General features: G+C 39.5%; 1 protein-coding gene across 1 annotated transcript; it reads left to right on the forward strand.

The window, feature by feature from the left end:
• Positions 1–1,537: 1,537 nt before the first annotated feature.
• On the forward strand, positions 1,538–20,314 carry ANKMY2 (ankyrin repeat and MYND domain containing 2; the record flags this gene model as incomplete). The annotated part of the gene is made up of 10 exons (XM_079538099.1): positions 1,538–1,604; positions 4,160–4,224; positions 8,959–9,097; positions 10,983–11,081; positions 13,016–13,176; positions 14,260–14,474; positions 15,476–15,611; positions 18,198–18,326; positions 18,753–18,894; positions 20,085–20,314. The coding sequence occupies 10 exons, from the start codon at positions 1,538–1,540 to the stop codon at positions 20,312–20,314; spliced, it is 1,383 nt and encodes a 460-aa protein (XP_079394225.1).
• Between the last annotated feature and the right edge of the window lie 1,918 nt (positions 20,315–22,232).

Below are 22,232 nucleotides of genomic sequence, written 5' to 3' on the forward strand. Positions count from 1 at the left end.
CTCTTATTTTTATTAGTAGATTATTAGAGCACAAAAATATCACAAGATTTGTTCACAGAAGGTTAAATCAACACCCTACAGCAAACCGACAAAGACTACTTAAACCCCAAATTCAGCCCTCACGGTGAGCCGGTGACAGCCATCTGTCTACACAGCACAGGGAGATCTTTCTGGACCAGAGTATAAAAAGCACTTCTGCGCCAAGGGCATTTCCTTCGGGGTGTTTTTGGTCTCCCACAAGAAGCCAAAGGAACCTGTAAAACCCGGAGCACCGGTGTAAGCACGCAGCCCCCGCTCAGTGACACGTGTTGATTCAACGCCGCTCGCTGACAGCGCCGTCCCCGTCTTCCCTGGATTTTTAAAGCACGCGGAGCTCAGCCGCTTTGTTAAATCACACTGCGCGGAACAGCCGCGAAGGTATGGCAGAGCAGAGAGCGTGCTCGGCTCCGGGTCAGGAACCGGTCAGCACCGCTTCTGACACGCACTGAGGCACCCAGGCAAACGCGAAATACAGAACAAGAGCAGTATGTCAGAGATAGTCCACAAATAAACACGCAATAAGCGGCCGGGAGATAACCCGCAAGCGCCGGTCAGGTGGGTGACGAGGACGCACGCCTCCGAAAGCCACTGCCGGGAAGATGAGGTCCCTCAGAAGAGCAGGGCGAGGAGCGGGGCAGGGCCGCCCGCAGCCCCACGGGACGCCGCGCCCCGGCCGAGGAGCGGAAAGTCGGAGCCGAAACAAAGCGCGCCGCTGCTCGGGGCTGGGATTTCAGAGAGGCACTAACAAAAGGCGCGGCGCGGAGCGCTCCCGACGCTCCATTTCCCTTCGAGATTCACGCGACCCCGCGTCCTTTCCGCGCCCTCGCCGCTCCGGCAGCGAGGAGAGGGGCCGCTCCCGCGTGGGGTGTCCGCACGAGGCCGCGGGACGAGGCCACGAGGCCGCCCGGGCGCGCTTCCCCACACCTGCCACGGCGGCCGCGCCGTCCCCGCGCCCCCCGTCTGCCCCCCGCCCAGTACCGCGCCCGGCCGCGGGGCGAAGCGCTGCCCGCGGGCCCCCCGCACCTGTCGGGTGGGTGCGCGCTCCGGGAGGGCAGGCGCGGCGGCGGCACTGGCAGCGTCAGACAATGGAGGAGTGAAGGACAGACACATTGACACACGGCGCCGCTGCGGCCGCCCCCTCCGCCCGGCCGTGCCACTGCCGGCTGCTCGCGGGGGGGACGGGGCAGAGGGAGCGGGGAGGAAACCCGAAGCAAAGGGCGAAACGCAGAGGAAAGCCGGCCGTTCGGCTTTTATAGCGGGAGCAGAGAGGGACGCTGTCTGTTCTCTCGGCCGCGCCGAGTCGGGACGCGGGCAAAGCGGGAAAGCGGGAGCGGCTCCCCCCGCACGGCGGTACGCGTAGTGCGGCCCGGGGCCGGAACCCGGCGGGCGGGCGGCGGCGGCTGGGCCGGGGTTTGAGGTGCGGCCGGGCCGTGCCGGGCCGAGCTCGCTTGGCTGGGCGACGCCGCCCTGAGCCTGCCCTAAGGGCTGGGGGACCGCCATGGCTCCCCCGCGGAAAGGCGAGTTGAGCCCGGAGGAGAAGGATTTGCTGGGAGTGATCGCTAAAGGTGAGCCCGGCCCGCGCGCCGCCCCGCGCTGCTGCGGGCCTCGGCGGCGCCGTGCGGCTGTTCCCCGCCGGCGGGCGAAGGGCGGGCCGCGTCTCCCTGTGCCCGCCTGCGCGGAGCGGGCTCGGGCCGGGCCCGGCTGTGTGGGGAACCTCGCGTGTTGTGTATGTTGGCGTGACTCGTGTGCATCGGCCTGGCTGATGCGTGCTGAGAAAGCGTCCTTTGAAGATCTGCTTGTCTCTAGCCTCTGGCCTGTCACGCTGGCATACGGGATGTCTCTACAGGCAGAGCCTACTAAGATTAACAGAACTTGCGCTTGGCCGGGGTGTCCCGCAGCTCTTATCACTGACGTAGTTTTATTTTGTGCTTCACACGTGAGTTGCTGTTTCCCCACATCACACTGCCCACATTCTTATTGCTGGGAAGGTTTTTCTCATGTTGGATTTCATGGGCCTGCACAGATAATTTACAGCCCCGTTTGAACATTTGTACTCAGAACGCTATTCTGGAAGTTGTGAGAGCTGTTAGCTGGAGGTAAACTGAAGACACCCATGTTACATGCGCTTGTGTGTGTAGTTCTGAGCCAGTCTTGTTAACGTGTGCCTCTATGTCAGAGACAAACTGAAGTTCATCACTGACTGTCCTAATGTGGTTCAGGATCAACTGATTGACTCACCAGTCAATAACCAATTTGAAACCTTAAGTCTTGCAAACGCTCTATCTTACCACATGCTTATAATTAAGGTCATAGAGGAGTTCAGCTTGGAAAGGACATCAGGAATTTCCTGTCCAATCTTCTGCTAAAAACTGTCCAGCTGTGAGTCTGCCATAGGTTGCTCAGGGCTCTATGTGATCAGGCCTTGAAAACCTCGAAGGATGGAGACTGCACCATCTGTCTGAACAACCTCTTCCTCCTGGGCTTATAGTTAAATGTTTTTCCTTATAGAATCATACAGTTGTTTGAGTTAGATGGAACCCTTAAAGGTTATCCAGTCCAACTTTCTTGCAATGAACAGAGACACCTACAGCTGTGTAGAATCATAGAATCCTTAGAGTTGAAAGGGACCCTTAAAGGTCTAGACCCTTATGTCTAGAAGGAACCTCTCTTTCTTTCAAATTCTGCCTATTGTCTCTTGTCCTCCTATCACACAGCATTAGGAATGGCTCAACTCCAACTTCCAGAGCTAGCTGACTCTGAAACTTTGACATTTGCCAAAGTTTAGTGCCCTGTTTGGAAATCCTCAGGTGATTTTTCATACAGAGCTCTGAATTTGTAAATGCAATTTTGCTTTGTATTATCTGCCCAAAAGTATGCTTTGACAATCATTTCTTGAGGATTTGCTCTAACAAACACCTGTCCTTTTGCTGAAATATTCTTCTTAAAACCACGTCAGGCCCTAAAAAGCTTCTTGTACATTAAGGAAAAAATTGTTTGGGGGAGCAGGCTAGTTGGCAGTGCCCTCACCTTCAGGCATTGTATTTTGCTGGATTGTCATCGAGGTGACCCAGATTACTGGCTCTTTTCCCCCAAATAATTAATTTTCAGCTAGGAGTAAAACCGAGATTGCAAAAACTGCTGAAAAGCTGCTGAATGATCACCTTCTTGTGATGTAGTGAAGTTAAACGTGAAGCCCTTCGTTAAATGAAACATATCAGGCTTATTTTTATTAAGCAGGCCACTGTTAAAATAGTTTTACTTCACTGATCAGAATTGTCTGTCAATTGGCAATAAATTAAATTTCCCAGTTTGAGACTCAGCGTTCCTTAGTTTCTATTTGCTTGAATGTCTGATGCATATTGAAGAGACATTGCAGGACTCTTCAGCAATGTCAGCGGGCTTTGACTGAAGTTCTTACATCTTTAGTTGAAAAGGTTTTTGTAGTAAATCAAACAAGATACAGCCCATTCTTTTTCCTTGTACAGATTTTTCAGACTTCAATCTACATATGGATTTGTTTTTGTTTCCTTTTTTGAAATGTCAGCGATCAAGTTACATGGTCCTTGTACTCACTTCCTGCCTTTATTCTGTGTTACTGTAAGCAAATTTCATCTACATTAATGGACTTGTGAGGTGGGAAGTTGCAAACCCTGCATTTAAGCACTAAGGGAGATTGAACTTTAAAACATATTTCATTCAGGCCAAAAAAGTGAAATGTGATAATTTCCTTCTTTTAGATGTAAGAGCCTCCAGAAATACAGAATGTGTTAAAATACTCAGTATCATTTTATTCAGTTGTTCTGATACAGTTTATGAAGAGATACGTCCTGTTCTTGTGTGTGTGTGTAGATCAGTTACTTCGGAAAAATGAATGCTTACTCATAGTGCACTCTTTCAGACTACTCTTTTAAATTGAGACCTTGGCCTTTAAACTTCTAGAACATAATACTGTTCATTCCTATGCCTCTTCACCAGGTGTGATGGATTTATTGATGCTTAGTTACAAAGGTTTTTATTCTACTCCCAATTATTCCCTAACATTCCCAAATGGGACTGTTCTTTTTCCCCTAATTCTTGATTTCTTATTCTCATCCCCTTTTCTCTCTCTTTTTAATTAAAGGGAATGTTGAAGAGGCTGGAAGGCTGCTGGGCAGCAAGAATGTCCATGTCAATTGCTTGGATGAGGTATGACACAACTGTGCAAGCGTTGTACTGGCTTTAGCAATTGCAAGTCTAGGTCCAAAGGCCTGTCTGGTGTTAAATAACTTTGCAATGCAGACTCTTGGAAGTTAGAATTCCTCTGAAGTTTCCAGCCTGCAGCTGAATAATGAGCCTTTGAAGAGCTCTAAGCTTTTTCTAAAGGAAGTTTAATGTTACTTTGTGTAGTGCATGCTGTGTATTTTCTCTAAAGTTACTACGTGAGCTTTGGTGTCTATAAGGTAAGTTGAACAACACTGCAGCAAGATAAATGGAGGCATGCCTGGCTTCTTGTCACCCCCTGCCTAACTGTGCAACCCATCTGTTTGTGCAACAGCAGGCAGTGTGAATAAAGAGTAGCTGTCCTTATTTTTTACCCATCTCTCGTTTGCACCTCATCTTTGCAGAACCATAAACAGAAAGAGCAAGCAGCTAGGTCAGAAGTGGAAAACGCTGTCTTTTGCAGAGACAGAGGTGATAGTTTGGATAAAAGACATAATTCTAAAGTGCGACACAAAGATGGGAGGAAATTCTTGAAGAAAAGTCTCTTGTGGCAGATTCATGTCTATTTCCTCTTCTTTCTTTTTACAGGGTTGTTCTAAAGCATACAACATGACTGAAAAATGTAACATGAAAGCAGGAATGTAATTGTCCTGTATGCATGTTGGATCCCTGAGTAGTTTATTAAATTTAAACATCCAATGGCTTGTGTCTGTTCTTGATTAGGTACTTCATATCATTTTGTGCTTTTCCTGACCTTACCACTTCATAAGATCACCAGTGAGTTTAGGCTAGAAAAGACCTCAGAGCTTAATCTCATTGTCTCTTGCCTTCCCACCACCATAAGTGAACACTCAGGCTGCTTTGAGGTCCCCATAAAGCCATCTGCTCTCCAGCTGACCTAACCCAATTCTTTCAGCCTCTCTTCACAAATGCTCCAGCCCCCAGCCTGGGAGCTCCTACCATGTCTAGGTGGTAACTCTGCTGCACTCGCTGCAGTTGTCCCTGCCTTTGTTGTAGTGCAGGGCCTGAAACTACAAAAAGTATTCAGGATGGGGCTTCATAAGCGCTGAGAGAAATGATCTCTTCATTACAATGATTACCAGTATCATATATTGGTTATGTTCCTGGGATGCTATTAGCATTTTTTGTACTAGTGACAGATCCATTTTCTGATTGTTTTTAAATACAGTTTACAAATAAAATTTTAAATGTTTATGAATTTCAAAAGCTTCTGACAAACTAATCATGCTCAGATTTACAGTAAATTTTAGGAATCCAAGATAAATATGTTTGTAAATGTGTTTTTCATTTATGAATTTACACAGCATTTATTTTTGTGCAGTAGCTGAAGTAGTGCACCCATGATGCATTATTAGTGCAACATGTAGGATTACTGCTGAGAGGATATGGTTTATTAATAGGCACCACAGCTGAGTTATGCCTCAGGATATTGTTAAAGAAGAAACAGTATGTGCCTGGGGTATATTTAAACAGCTCAAGCCATGGACTTCTTTCAGTCTCCTTTCTCCCTGCCTCCCCAGCAGTGATAAATGTAATGATGCATGTTCAGATTTATTTAGGATTTTCAATCCAGCAGTTGTCTCATGTCAGCTTTAAATTTTTTTCTGTCACAAATTGTTTTGCCTGTAATGTGTTATTCTAGTAACTGTACATAAATAGTGTACGAAATACCAACTGAACATCAGCTTTGTTATCCAAGGTCGCCACAACTGGAGACTGCTCTGAATGCATCGGTCTTATTTGCTTCCTCCACTGCCCTCGCTGTTATCCTGAACTTCACATTATTACTGTATCACTGCTGTTATTTTTTATTCAATTTTATTAATTTAATAAGTGAGGAATTGGAGCCTTGACAATCAAATGCTTAGATACTAAAAGGAAAGCATAATTTAGTTGGGAGCTAGGAATTCATTTCCTTCCTCAAAGTTCTTTTTTACATGAGAGAGTCCACAGAATGAGCAATTTTCTGTTTGCATTTACAGCAAACATGCAAACACAATTTATTAATTTCATGCTCATAACTCACTCTTTGATTTAAAAAATATATATTAATACATAACACAGTGTCCTGTTAACTTCTGGTTTGAATGTTTCTAGCTTTGTATTCCAACTGCTTAGGTCTACTTTCTTTTAGATTAAAATTACTGGCAGTCACCAGTCTTTTCTCTATGTATCTTTAGACAAGGGCCAAATCAGATTTCAGTATCTTTAGTCTGATTTCAGTACATTTAGTACACTGACTTTCAAAGTGTCATACCTAAAGTTATGCATCCTCCAGTAATTGAGCTCTCCCTGTTTTCAGAGGGGTTTGACCTGAAAAGGCTTCGCGCTTTTTCCTTGTTGAAATAATGTTAAGGCTGTTCAGAATCGTAATACAGAGTATGCCAGTGACGTTGGCAGCATTACTTTTTTTTTCTAGTTTGATAATACTGCTGTTCTTCCTACAATATAACACGTGTCTTTTACAAACACTCTGCATCTCTGTGCTAGCTACAGAACTGAATGATTTATTGGAATTGCAAAGGCAGCTTGCCTGCTAGTGTATTCTCTCCTATTAGTTATCTTCAGTGCAGGGTTTTGCAGTCACTCTGTCTTGCTACTCCAGTGTGAATTTCCATATTAGCAGAAAAATTTTCAAATACGTGGTCAGGAGAAAAAGTTGTGTCTTCTGATCTTTTTATGTAGCACTTCAAAATCCACAAACTGAACAAAATTCAATATGTATTAAGCATTCTGTGATTTTAATGTAGGACTTTGACTAGCATAGAATTTAATTTCTCATTACTACTGTTAAACAGTCAGAAATGTAATGTGTTACACGTGTGAAACCAACAACTCAGCAGGATGGCTGAGGAGGAGGAGGAAGAGTGTAACTATGAGAGGTATCTGCACTCAGTGAACAGTATTTCATGTTAGAATTAGTTTGTACTTAGCTGTAGATAGAATGATTCATTCATATATCTATTGACTGCTTTCCAGATCCAGCTTGTAGCATATTTAAGTGGATAAGGATGATCTTACTCAAAAGATTTAAGGCTGGAAATTCTAAAGGCTTTCACTGAATGAAAGTTCCAGTCATATACTTGCCAAAACCAGGACACAGGACAAGCAGCTTTTCGTACTATTTCTGTTAAGTCAGAGGCATTTTTACAATTTAATTCAAGTATCTAGCCGAACTGGGTGTCGCCAAACTGGCCTCTACAAAGTTTCTGTTTGTAATGTATTATGCACAGTAAGATAGAATGCTTTTCTTTCTATTACAGGACCACAAATGAAACCTAACAAAACCAGTCACAGATTTGTTTCATGAACGCCTCTTGCTTCTCTAATAGCAGTTTGTATTGCAGCGTGTGAAAATATTTCAGATTACTAAAATAAAGTGCTGCAAGAATTGTTTTTAATGTTTTCATTTAGAGCAGGGAGTAATGAAATTATACTGAAAATTGTCGTCATAATTTTAACTTGCTTGATTTCTCTCACCTCTAGGATTTATTTTTTATTTTTTATTCTTTTGGAAATGCTAATTAAAAATCTAACTTTAGGTTTTGTTCTATGGAAATAAAAATACATTTAGGCTCAAACTGACTATTTCAGAACATCACATCACCCTGCATTGATGGAGCTGTGGTAATGGTGTATATGAGTGTAGCTGTGCACGTTACCCTGACCTGCAAGAATAGGGAAGAAAATGTCAGTTTGATTTCTTTATGGGACAGACCAAATCACACATCCGTGTGTTCAGTGCTGGAGAATGTTTTTAGGCAGTTACTGTGTCTTGGCTGATAACTTACATCCTGACTTGGCATTAAGTGAAAATAAACTGCACATTGGAAAAAAAAGTTTATCAAAGTTGAAGAACTTGAATGTAATTCAGTTTTCTCAAAAAGAGCTCAAGAAGATGCTCCCTGCTCTTTGAGAGTAAGTCTGTATTAACCATTCTTCCCTGTTTGGAAAATTTCCCCTAGGACTTGCCTGCCTTTGCATTGGTAATTACATGATAACTCATGGCCTTCCCTGCCCAACCTAATCATTTTTGCTCTGGTGTGGTTTATCAAAAGGCAGGAATTGAGGCTGTGTGGTTGTTAAGGTCTAGTTAGAGCTAGGCATAGCTTTATAAAAGGCATTTAGGGCTCTGGCTGATGTAGGACTGCAAACACGGTGCCACCAGAAAGATAAGTGGGAGTCAGGACAGTACAGTTACCAACAACATGACTAACCAAGGTGCGTTTTAGAAACCACAAATCTTTCTAATGGCAAAAACAATAAGACCCTATTCCTAATTTTACTTATCATTTAATGCAGGGGGAAAAGTAACAGCTTAGGAGCGTGACAGATTTTCTAAAACAGGCTTCTACTGCTATGACAAGCACTAGTTGTCTATGATGCTCATGTCTTACAAAGAAGACTAATGTTTAATTTGTGGGAAATGGTTTTCATTTTTTTAAGACTTGTCTGTTTTCACACGTATAACAGTATCATCAGAAAACAGTGACACTATGGAAAATGGAAATAATGCTGCATGTTAGTAACCCCATTTCTTCATCGACATTTTGTGACCTTTTTTGTTCTTACTCCCTAAAGATACACGTGCTTTGGCATGAACTTTCAGTATGTGTGAGCAAGTGAAAATTATCAATGGCATGAGAAACAAGAGATACAACTAATTCTTTTTGCGTGCTTCTTCCTTCCTCTCTCTAGCATGGCATGACTCCTCTAATGCACGCGGCCTACAAAGGGAAAGTAGACATGTGCAGGTTGCTCTTGCGACATGGAGCTGATGTTAACTGCAATGAACACGAACACGGATACACTGCCTTGATGTTTGCTGGGCTTTCAGGTAACGTAGTACGGAATTTATCTCACTGAATTTTGAGACATTGGTGTATACAGTTTGACTTAATAAGTTGAAGGAATGCATTGGCACCTTGGTTTGATTCAGGCTTACTGTTACTTACGTGGCTCATGTTAGTGTGTTGAGAATCATCAGGACAGTGCAATAGAGGAGTTGCTGTTTTTTTCATATAAAATTTTTCTTTGTTCAGCTTTTTGAGGCCTATGGCATGTCTGTACTTAGTTCTGTTCGGTCACATGTCTAAATTCACTCTGTAACCATTTTAGTGTAAAGTAGGATACATTGTTTAATTATATTCTATTATACTGGAAAGGATACTGCACCATGCTGCCTTCTTTAGGACTTTGTGTCAGTAGCTTTTAGTGATACATGAAGCTTATCCAGTCAATTCAATATTTTTTCAAACGTTGTCTCTCTTCTACATTATTTTTGCAACTATGTTGTGAGATCATGCAAATTTATTTAGTATGTTTTAAAAATGCTTTTTTTTACTTTTTTTTTCTTTCTATTTCTCATCCTTTTTTTTCTTTTTTCTTTTTTCTTTTTTCTTTTTTCTTTTTTCTTTTTTCTTTTTTCATGAGAGAGCTTATAGTAATATATATCTTCTCCCAGTTCAGGTGGAGCTTTGCAATGTTTCTCTTGCCTTTCTCGTATTCCTGATGCAAAGAGCAATAATTCTCTCAAGTGAGGAAAAGGCATTACATAAAGACAGTGTTTCTTCCAGAACAAGAGTTAGAATTGGAAATGCTATATTAATTTAAGTATCTTTTCTAATAGGCCACTTACTTCCCTAGAACCTCCTGTTTGGGAAGATGTAACATTTGTTATCAGGTAGAGTTTAAACTCTGCTTTCTTTCATTGTAAATTCAGAAGAAAAGAAAAAAAAAGCTTTGATGCCTTAACTGGCTCACGAGGCTGCTCAAACTTTGGTAAAAAGATTTCAGCATTTTGTGGCATTGAGCAATATCCAAAGTGCAGCAAGTAAATAGGAACAAACTGTCAGAGGCTGTTAAATACCTGCAGCTTTATTGAAATTGCAGGATTTTTACCATTTTCTCCCAGCTGTGATTTTAATCTGCCATCCTGGGTTTTAATGCTTCTTAATGTTGACTTGATCTGTTACCCGTGAGTGCAAAAGGTACATGAGCACTATTGACACAAAGCCTTTCTTTTAAAACCAGAAATATTAATTTTTGTCTACCAGCCCCTTCTTTTTTTATATTCAAATTTTCTTTTCAGTTAGCATGTGCACAGCAACTGTTAAAGCAAAAATAACTTTGAAAAGAGAACCAGCACAAGTGGTGACAAGTGTCCTAAATAGCCTCTAAGGGCACCAATTATGTCATATAATCTTCCCATCAAATTTTAGCTTCATTTTATTTGGTATTTAGCCCAGTCTGAACACCCAGTTCCTGCTGAGGAGAAAGGAACAATCTGTTCCCTTCTCTAAGCTCCTGCTACATAACAGAACTGAGTTTTTTATTCTTAGAATTGCAAACGTTTAGCTGAACTGTCAAACGAGATTAGTAGAATTTGCTTCTGTACTGCCATCCAGGGGGACCAATTGTTAGTGGAATTGTATGCGTGTGACTCCCATAAGCTCCGCAGGGAGCTGAATGTATATTACAGAGGGCAGAGTTTTACCCTGTGTGAATTTAGTTTCTACTTTGATGTAACCCTGTGGGACTTTAAAGAGGGCGGCAGCAATGTGCATTTCTCTTAGTTAATTCTTAATGTACTTAAAATTATTATTTTTCCTCACTGTTACACATATTAGGTCTTAGTAAAAGTTTGATTTTGCTCTGACATGAAGAAATACAAGTTCTGGTTTGTCCTGCCTAATTCTCCATATCCTCCCCCCCAAATACAGGAAACAAAGAAATCACCTGGATGATGTTAGAGGCTGGAGCTGAGACTGATGTTGTCAATTCTGTGGGAAGGACAGCAGCTCAGATGGCTGCTTTTGTGGGTAAGCTCAAAGTGTGGCATCATTTCCTAAATCCTTAAAGTAAAATGTCAGATTTTGGTGCTTTTTATTGGAGAAATATTGTTTAATGACCTGTTTTGAACTAACACCATTATTCATCATTTTCTTTTTCACATCTCATCTCCTTACCAGAGTCAGTTTGTGTTTTATAAATACCCAAGTGATGGTATCTATAAGAACAAATGCTGCTGTTCTCCAAGTGTGCAAATGTATGCAATGTCATCACTTTTCAAACAGTAAGAGGAAACCGGTCACATTTATGGTTAGTCACCTCCTGCTCTTTTCCCTCTGCATGTGTGAGGGAGAAATCTCAGGACCTGTTCTGAGATAGGTTGGCACTGATTGATCAAAACTTGGTTGCAATAAAGAAAGCGTTGTCACTGCAGTGTGCTAAGTGATCCTGGGCAAAACATGCAGCCAGGCTTCTTTCTGTTGTGGCTCATTTTTCTTTTCTTTTTTTCTAAACTCCTTTTTAGTTCTTTACCAACGTTGGCACAGTGCTGGAGATTCCTGGCTTAATATTCCCAAATGTAACCCAAATGTAGTACTTCTTATTTATTTCCAGCAAAGTTGTGTGATAAAATATAACCTGAAAAAGCAGTGTCTTTTTCAAAAATCAATTATTGCTTTCCAGATGACCTCCCCAGCAACTAAAAATGAACATCTATTTTCATTTGAACCCAGCCTTGTCATGTTCTTTAAACATCTGAGAACTCTCTCAGAAGTCTGTTAGTTGTTCCAGAAGAAGCTTACCTTGACATTTCCGTTTACATCCTGTAACAGTGAGTTACTGGGGTTTAAATTTAGATCATATGTGCTTTTATTCCTTTTTGGAGAAAAAGATTGCCAGTACTCGCAGCAAATCCTTAACTATGTACTTAATGTACTGTAGAAGTCCACTTCTGTACTTGGAATTTGGAGAATGAATATTGTTTTTGAATGTGTTGTTGAATTGGTGAATGGGTAATGATGAGTCCAACATAATTTTTGAGAATTCTTTAAAAACTCATTGCATCACCTCTGTAAGTATTTCCACACATACTGAGGTAGGCTGAGCATTGGAGTCCATTCTCTTTTATTCTCCGTCCAGTCAACTTTAAGTCATCTGTCTTTGTGTGGGAAGTGAGGATGTTCCCCCATCATTTGTTTGACACTGCTCTGTTACCTTAGGACATCTCGTCTAAAACACTTAAGGATTTTAAATGCTGGAATTTGGTTGGTTGTCTTCTGCTGCTGATAAAGGGAGTTAGTGCCAAGATAAATCAGTCAGTTTAAAGAATGTGGCCCTGAAGTACAGAAACTAAATGCTATTTTCTTTCAGCCTAGTAATCCATCATTTTGTCAGATGCAGAAAACAAGAAGAGGATGTAACTTTTCTCATCCTATTTCATCACAGTCCTTTTTTTCTGTTTTTTTTTCTAGGACATTTTCCACATGTTCTGTTCTTCTGGTTAATACACTGCTCTCTGTCTGAAATGTATCAGAAGTCACAATACAATTTTTTCAGACTACCAAGTGGACAAAGCTCTTGAGAAATTTTTAATAGTGAGATGCTATTAGGATAGTTGTACCTCAGAGTCAAAATACTGACTTCTCTTATGGCTTGATTCTGAATACAGTGAATGACTTTGATAAACACTTATTTTAATTCTGGCTTAACAGGGAGAAAAAGGGATGGAATTCTAAAATGAAATGTCATTAAATTGTTTCCTTCACACACCTTACAGAACAAACCTTCACACACCTTACAGAAGAAAAACAAGAGTTGCTTCTTACCAGTGCAAATCATGTGATGCTTAGCTTCCTTGTGTGTAAAGCTCACCTGTGTTGCTTATATTAGCTTGTGTCTCAGGTCTTGTTTTTTTCTCATTCATGTTATGGTTACGTGATTATTTTTTTTCCTTATGTACTTTTAGGTCAGCATGACTGTGTGACCATCATCAACAACTTCTTTCCACGTGAAAGGCTGGACTACTATACTAAGCCACAAGGCTTGGATAAAGAACCAAAACTGCCAGTAAAGTTAGCTGGGCCGCTCCATAAAATTATTACTACCACAAATATGCATCCTGTTAAGGTAGAGTGATATGTAAATTAAACATGTTTGTTGGCGTGGGAACTGGTTTCATTTTTATGCCAAAAGGCACTCAGTTCTTCAGTGAGTCCAGTTAAGATGAAAAGCATTATCCTGTAACTCAGATACTTCTGAGAATGACGTAGAATCAGACCTAACGTCTAGACATGATTCAGAAGTGAAGCAATTTCAGTGTTCGTATAGGTCAGAATTCCAAAATAATGCAATTTATCAGAGAGATTATTTTTAACATAGAAAAGCATAAATTGTGTGTTTTTCTGGATTTATTTTTTCCTAGCCTTACTTCAAATGGAAACAAGACAATTCCCTACCTTGACAAGTTGTCAGTGTTCTCTCCATGCTTGTCCCAGCATGCATCTTTCTACCTTAATCACTGTTTCACCATAGTAACAGCTGTTGCTGTTTCTGGCAGTATGTGCAAGAAATGTTCATTTTTATTTCCAAGTATGTTAGCTGCTAAAAAAATTTTTTTTTAGTATTTTTCCTCCTGTGTAGTTCAGAGAAATTAATACACCTAATTTCAAAGACAAGTTCCTTGGGCTTGCTGTCCAAAGTTGGGAATTTGTCAGTGGTTGCCAACCAAGTATCTGCAGCATGTACAAACTGGCAGCTAATTTAGTGGGTGTATGGGCTCTTTTGAAAATGGTTAGCTCAGTGTGTTATCAGTCTACCTAAAGCATTCCAAGTATATGTGAGGTTGGTGTGTTCTTTGAAGCCACTTAAATTATGCAGATCCAGTTTATTTAGATTTTCAAAAAGGAAATAGATTTTAGGACAGTGTATTGTAGTTTCTCTAAATGTTTCTTTTAAAATGCTTTTAATTATCCAGGTCTCCCTATTTCTTAGATAAATATTTTAATACCAGTCTTAATTTTGAGCATTTCATGCATAGGAACTACAAATACTAAATAATGACACTCACAAAAGAAGGGGAAGACAGCATAAGACTGCAGTACAGAAATAGTAAAAACTCCACTGAAATTTAGCTACAAAGATTTATCTAACTTTTAATGGTAACAAGTTTAAAAATACTAGCTCTGAACTGGATTACATTTTTTCTCATAGATTGTGTTGCTGGTAAAAGAGAACCCTCTATTGGCCGAAGTAGAAGCACTGCAGAAATGTTACAGGGTTTTGGATCTAATTTGTGAGAAGTGCATGAAGCAGAAAGATATGAATGAAGTACTTGCTATGAAAATGCACTACATCAGTTGCATCTTCCAGAAATGCGTCACGTTCTTAAAAGAGCGAGAGGATAAACTGGATGGATTTATCAAAAGGTACGTATTTCTGCAGAAAGGTCTATGTATGAACTAACTTTACAGATAGCAGAAAAAGGCCACTGGAATAATGGTAGTAGTTGGACTGTCTCTAGTAAAAGCTCTGCCAAGTAGATTTTGAAATAATCCCAACAGCAGTCACTTCAGGGTTGCACTGACTCTTTTTTTTCCAGTGGTATTGTCCTCTCCTGGGGTACGAAGGAAACAATCCTTGGGTTTCAGCTCTGTGCTAAAACTGATTAGAACTTGGCAATCCCACAAACACTGTGAGGTAACAGAGAATTCCATGGTGGAAAAAAAGAGGGAGTGATAGACTTGGAAAAAAGTATTTCTGAGTCCAGTATGGATCATCTGGGAACACTTCTTTTGCTGTCTTGCTCTCTAGCACTGAGACAGTGAGATTTCTCTTCAAAACACTTAAGCAAGTGAGAGCTGCAAAATCCCACTGGCTTTAGATGACACTTGGGTTCTTAAATCATGTAGGCTGAACCTCAGAATGCAGTCAGAGTTACAAAACTAGCTGCCTGATCTTAAAGTAAGTGGCCTGACCTGTAGAAAGGTCATATCAGAGCCCAGTGGATCTTTAGGTGATACTGAAAATAAATCATAAATCAGTTTTCATATACTGAAATCAAGTTGTTCATCACTGAACCGCAGGAGCCAACCAAATAAATATAGAAGCATCAGGACTATAGCTTGTTACTAAATGTAAATAAAGCAGAATTTTTATTTTAAAGTATTGCTGTCTATTCTTTACTGTTTACTTTCACAATGTTCATTTTTAAATACAGCAAAGAGCTTTGTTACTTGTCCACCTATAGCTGGTTCTCTTTCACTGGTAATGGGAATCTGTAAGCAGGCTTTTCAGAGCGTACTTTTAGCTAAATGTGGGATAGGACAGAGTGAGGAGGACAAAGTACTGGATGTTGTGTGTTTGTCCTTGTCTCTGAGCAGTTACTGTGTGATTTCTTATTCTACTTTGAATTTTTTTTTAAATTTAGTCTCTTGAAAGGGAGAGATAAAGATGGTTTCCCTGTATATCAAGAGAAGCTGATTCGAGAAAGTATCCGAAAATTTCCTTACTGTGAAGCTACATTGCTCCAGCAGCTCGTGAGGAGTATTGCTCCTGTTGAACTGGTAAGTTTTTTCTATCAAGATAATATTTTCTAACAATTTGCATAGTAAATTCAGCTTAAAATAAGCTTTCTTACTTTCTCTCAGGTTCTTCAGTGTCTTATATTAAGCAAAGGCTTTGGATGTCCCTGAACTTTCTGATAAGCTGGAATTTTATTTTACGTGTTGCAGGAAAATTCTCTAATACCGAATGCTTAAATGCCTGAGCTGAGTCATTTCCTAATTTAATACATTGATTATTTATAGTGTATATGGAGAAAGTGGTAATACATGGTAGTAGAGGAACGTTCTGTGAAGCTCCCTTTATCAGAGGGAGAGACGAGAGAATGCCATCTTCCGTACAGTGTGTATCTGAATTAGGAGATCCTAATTACAAGTAAAATAGCTAACTTTAGCTCTTCATCTTTGCCAACTCACTCTTCAATAGCTTTCATTAGTTTATAATAAATCTTACACAAGAAGTTTTGTTCTATTTTTTTTTTTTTTTTTAACATATGTTCTCTCTGGTCTCTGAGAGCAAGATATTGTATGTCCTAACACTTGGAAAAAGGCAGAGTTTTGTCTCATACTTGGATTATGCTGAGTGAGTTAAAAATAGCCTCCATCTTAAGTGGCTCCAGTGAATGAAAATGCCCTGAGGCTTAATGCAATCCCTCCTGTTTGTCTAAGCCAGAAAAATAAACACAGTGTGAAAACAGACTTTCATGATGCATTAAGAGTTGCTTTAGAGTAAACGCTTTCCTTCCTGTTTCTTCTTAGAAGAACTTGCAGTCTTTTCTGCTTTCTTCCTTTAGTTAAACTGTATTTCTGTCCATTATGCTAGAAAGGAGATGCAATAAAAATTGAATTTCCTGGAACCCTTGACCTTCAGCACATACAATTACTTGGATTCAGTCTGGGCATCTCAGAGTTGCTGCAATCATTATAGCCCTGCATGTTTCTGCCGGTCTAACTATTCAAGGATTTATTTAGAGACAAGGCAACCTGACATTTTCTTCCTATGTTGTTTACATCAAAATAATCCGTAGTTTATGTTTACCAGTAAAATATAGTAAATCTTATTGCTCGTGTTGTATGGGAAGGATACTGTAAATAATATCTAAATAATAATAGGCAAATAATTGTCTTGAAAATTCCAAGTTCTGACCATTTGGTCTGTATTCTGAGTACTCTGAGTACAACAGTGTATCAGTGCTAAATAAAAAACCTTTTTAAAAAGATGTAACTGTGTGCCAACACAGAGACTAATTCGCAAAAACCTGCTGCGTAGGATCTACAAGTTGGTGACTTTGAAAAGACCACTGAGTTCTTTTTGAACTGATTGATTGAATATTCATTAATAGCATTAATTATAGCATTAAGAACAGGTCGTTAATTCACTCAATAGACACATTACAGTGACATTCAAATACAACAACAAAGGCTGTGAGATATTCCCATAGCAGAATGGCACAAAGAACAGACAGCACAACAGTGAGAGTTGAAAGTGAGAGGTGAAATAAATGTGCATGTTTCAGGTGTTATTTCAGATGAAAATGAGGGAAGTAAAGTTATCAGTAATATGTTTGCTAACCTCAGAAGGTACAAAGCTTCTGAGCTTTATTTCCATGTTTTAATGTGACTAAATGCTTAATTTGGAGATCCAGGCTTATAACTTACGCAATTATCTTCAGGACTTGACAGAGCATTAAAAGTAGAGCCTGTTCTCTTCACTGAATGGAAATCTATTGCCCAAATGCAGTGACATGAGTGGGGAATATTTACACTTTAAATTATCTAGTTTGTCTGTCCAGGAAAATAACAGGTTTTGAATATACAGACTTAGACAGGCACTTTGCATCGTATTATATTTGTTGCATTTAAACTTCTGTCTGTTGTACCTGAAAGCAGCAGTTAGTGTATCATTTAGCTGTTACTTGGGACTATCCATTAAATGAATCACCGCTTACATCTTAGGTAGTGCTGCTGTTATTCCTGCAATAATAACACATTCTTCCAAAATCATTTTCTTAAATGTCAGTATTTGTTCAGTTAAGGAAGGGGTAAATTCTTTATAAAGGACTTTGCAGCTAATCCCACAGTATGCAGTTATTAAAAATCGCCAGTATCTTCGCCTTCAGATTTTAGTTTCATTGCTCTGTGCTTGTGGTTTTGATTCAGAACAAAGCTACGGACTGTGGAGACATTCTGTGCAGCCACTGATTCTTCAAAATGTAAGCACGTGTTCACAAGCTGAGTGCTAGTTACCTTCAAATAAGACTCATTTTATAAATAAAAGAATGAAATTTTTTTCTTCCTTTCCACAGGAGCTAAGCTCTAAGTTCACTTTGTATACAAAATGTATATAAATGTGTACTTGCAAAGCTGTGCACGTTACTTGAAGTTGTATGTTGTAGTTTCATATTGTGCTCTACAGCACCTTGAGTGAGAGCACAGCTGGCTACATGGAAGCTTGAATTGCTTTTTGTTGTTTCTCTCTTGTTGTTCCTCTTTGTGATAGTGCTTCTTTTTTACTTGAAACATACTGTACAATTGTGGTATTTCCTGTGTTTTACAAAATTATTCTCTTTACCCCTTCTTGTCTTTCAGGGTTCTGACCCTACAGCTTTCTCTGTACTTACACAAGCTATCACTGGCCAAGTGGGTTTTGTGGATGCTGAATTCTGTACCACATGTGGGGAAAAGGGAGCAGACAAAAGATGTTCAGTGTGTAAGATGGTAAGGAGCCATAAATTGTTTAATGGATCACAAAAATTATTGGCATTGAGATGATGAGGATTTTGAATGTTTGACTACTTACTGTGTAGATTTATGAGGAATTTCACACATGCCTACTCTGAAAATGTGCATGTCACCTACTTCTAGGAGAGATGGCTGCAGTTCACAAGTGGGAGTACTTGCATTTCCAAGTGTGTATGTTTAAGGATGAAGAAAGAATAAAATTTCTGTATGTTCAGAGTTAAGTAAAACAAACTGTTCTCCTATAGTTTTATATAGGTTGGAATCCCTGTATGACTTGACAAATGGCTTACAAATATCATTAAGTAGAATACATAGAGATTTAACTTGTTGCACTAAAAATTTAGGAGTAGTGTACATTTTTCTAGTACATCATGACAAATTGATGGCTGTGGTAACTTTCAGGTGATGTACTGTGACCAGAACTGCCAGAAAATACACTGGTTTACCCACAAAAAAGTCTGCAAGACCTTGAAGGAAATTCATGAGAAACAAGAACTAGAAGCTGCCAAAGAGAAAAGGAAACAAGAAAAAAAGCAAAAGAAAGGTTAGAATTTTTAGTTTCCTTGCTGACACTAATGTAGCACAAACTGTATCAAAAGGAACAACAGTAACAAGCCTTAAAATCTGTAACAGTTGAAATATTTTTGTTGTCACATAACAACATACTTGCATTTGCTGGAATTCTACTCTTCCATTTTGGAGGTGCTGAATTACACTGCACTGTTTCAAAATCCAAATTTTTAATCAAAGTAATGTGTAAGTTTCACGTTAATCAATTTTGTTGGAGATATTAGGACAAACTGGATAATATGACAGCAGATTTTTCCTTCCAGTTGTGAATGGAAAGATTAATTCTCCCTTAATAGTTTCTTCTTCAGAATCACAGTATAAAGTTAACTGCATTGTGTATTTTGAAGGATGGGTGGTAAGGAAGTCTGCGCTAAGGAGGTTGTTAGCTCCATAGCCAATTGGGACCATGGTAGGTTTTGGCAGGGCTGTGGCTGGTTATGATAGTGTTTACAGCTGGCTACCAATCATAAGAGAAAATAAGAAACCAAAATTAATAATTTCTGAAGGTTTATTTGGCTTTTAACGAGGCATCTTTCCTTCCAGAATTGCTACAACCCAACCCTACTTAGCAGAATCAGAGCAAAAAGTCATTTAACACTTTCTTTTTTTCTAAAATGAGAAATAAAGTTGCAATTGCTGATTCTTTTCTGTATAGTCAGGTTAGAAAATGTGGGATGACTCATTTAAGCTAAAGTTCATTGTGGTCAAGTGTTAATTAGCAAAGAATTTCTTCAGTATGTTATAAGTACTTCTTACGTAATCACATAAATAGCTTTTTTTTTTTTTTCCTTACAGAACACCTGTATTCTACATTTAAGTAGCCTGCAGCCATTCTTTGAAAGGCTAACCATACTGTCAGTAAAGCATATTTGAATTGGAAGTTGAAATAGAGTCCTACTCTGCTCCTTTATGTATTAAAAGGAACTGTGGTGAAATTGTGGAGAAATTAATGAGAGCTTTGTGTAGGGTTAGTTTCAAAATAATCTTATGGAAGCTTAAGCAGAACTCTTACATCTTCGGACTTTTTTTGTTGAAGCTTGCTGAAGCTAATCACTTCTGTAACTGATGCAGTTTCTTAGCGTTTATTATTCTTCCAGAGGAAAAAATGGTTTACTTGCCAGTGAGTTCCATGTTTACTGGTGATGAGTTTTCTCTTTTGTCTAGATGAAGCACAACCAGAAGAGGCTGGTTCTACAAGCGAAGAACAGTCAGCTCCCGGCCCAGATGCTACCAAAGAAGCAGATCCAAATCCATGGATCCAGACTGCCCAGACAGAAGAAACTGAACTTACCAAAGAGTCAGAAGCACGAGTCCCACGTCCTGATAGCCCGCTGCAAAGTGAGACTGGCTTAGCTGACATTGCTCTTCAAAAAATTCAGGATTCTGAGGAATAGGAAAGCTGGGAAGGGACTGAGTGTTCTGGTAAAATCCCTCTACCCCAGCAGTCATAAAGAAATTTTTATGCTGACCACGTATGAGTTCTTTACAGCATGGCTTTTGCAAGGCTTCCTGTAAATGACAGCATAGCTTTGTTCATCTTGAGATGAAATATTGGCTAGTTTGTCTTCAGGTTCTGTTGTAGATTGTAAAAATAGATATTTATTATCTGATGAAAACTAGAGTGACATAGATCCAGCTATATGTATACTAGCTGTAAGCATAGTAAAATCTATGAGCATCTGGTCAAACTGCCACTTAAGTTTGGGAGTATTCATGGTTTCAGAACCTGAAAATTATTTTAAATATAATTTTTAAGACTTTTTTTTTCCCAAGAGTACATAGAACTACAGCTAAAAGTATTGGGAAGCCAGAACCCCTTTATGAAGCTTTATTTAAAGGAATTCAGTAGCAGTGAAGCTTCTGAAGATACTCATCTGAATTCTCAAATTTTCATGAAATTACTGTAAATACTTTGACTATAAGTGCACAACAGTAGTGTGTGGTGGCAATTTTATTAAGTGATACAGCTGTTTTGTAAGTCTCAGACTGACTGTAAAATGTGTGTGTTTCAAGAGATTGATTTCATTATTTATTTGCTCAAATATATTCCAAGCTTATTAAAGTTTGATGAAGGGAACACCAGTAGGATTTTAACTATTGTGAATGTTACAAATAATGGTTTCTAAATCTCTGCTTTCTGGTAAGGATGCCTTAGAGCACACTGGGATGTATATGAATGATTTCGTAAACATGAGATGTTTAATATTTTACATGCTGAACCTGATCACAATTAAATGGGACCATTTATAAACTACAATTGGTAAATTGTATCAATGCCATTTACGCTACTGATGTTTCACATTGGCTTTCAACTAAATACTATATTGTAAAAAACAGCATCCCTTAAATGTTATGCTTTTACTCAGTTTTACATTTTCTCATGAAAGAAGGGAATGTCATGACCTGAAATACTACTTGCTGCATAAAGTAGAATTTTATATTCTCCAGTTGTTGGATGAACAATGCGTTTGGAATACAGCAATATCCTTCAACATAGAGGAATAAATAAGCCACCTTCCACATAGAGGAAAAATGCTATTAATTTTTTACTATTTAATATATTGAACATTTTTGTTTATTATTCTTAAAATTTTAAGAGGATGTATAAATGCAGGGAATGTACCTTTGGTATGATCAAGAGTGTTTTCATTTCAAGGATTAGAAGAATAAAATGTGAATAATAAAGGGAAAGTTTTCAAAGACGAGAGCAGAGTGTTTACTGTATCTTTACTGCCTACCAGGACATGTTGTGATGTTCCCACTTGAGATCTACGGGCTTCCTGTAGCTCAAGTGTTCAAGTAGAAGGGCAGAAAGCAAGAGAGGTGTCTGGAACATAGATATGGAGTCATGATACTTGGAACTGGGAATGCAGAAGTGCTGCTGGTTCCTAATTCTCTGCATAGCAGGGTCTGACTGGGATATATTTCTCTTCAGTGCTTTTCTGATAACGCCATTTTTTTGGGACAAACAATTCAGGTTCCCAGAAGTGTCATAAAATCCACCACACAAATTCTGATTTCATTCCACTAGCCAACACCTTTTCTTGGTGAGAAAAGCCTAAGCAACAAGGTAAAGTTTGAAAATTGGAAGTAGTTGTGAAGCACAGGCTACCACCCAGTGGAGATTGTGCTTGCATTTGTCCTCATTCTAACTTCAAAAGGCTTCAGAACCATGAACAGAGGATGTCATGCTTCTTTTTGCAGTAAATCTCAGAAGAGAACAAGTGCAATCTAAATGAGGGTCTCAGTGCTTTGCTTCAGCCTTCCTCAGCTGAGATTGTTGCATCGTAGACTACCTCTGCGAGAACAGTC

The sequence above is a fragment of the Tetrao urogallus genome (assembly GCF_951394365.1).
Source record: "Tetrao urogallus genome assembly, chromosome: 7".
NCBI classification, from domain to species: domain Eukaryota; kingdom Metazoa; phylum Chordata; class Aves; order Galliformes; family Phasianidae; genus Tetrao; species Tetrao urogallus.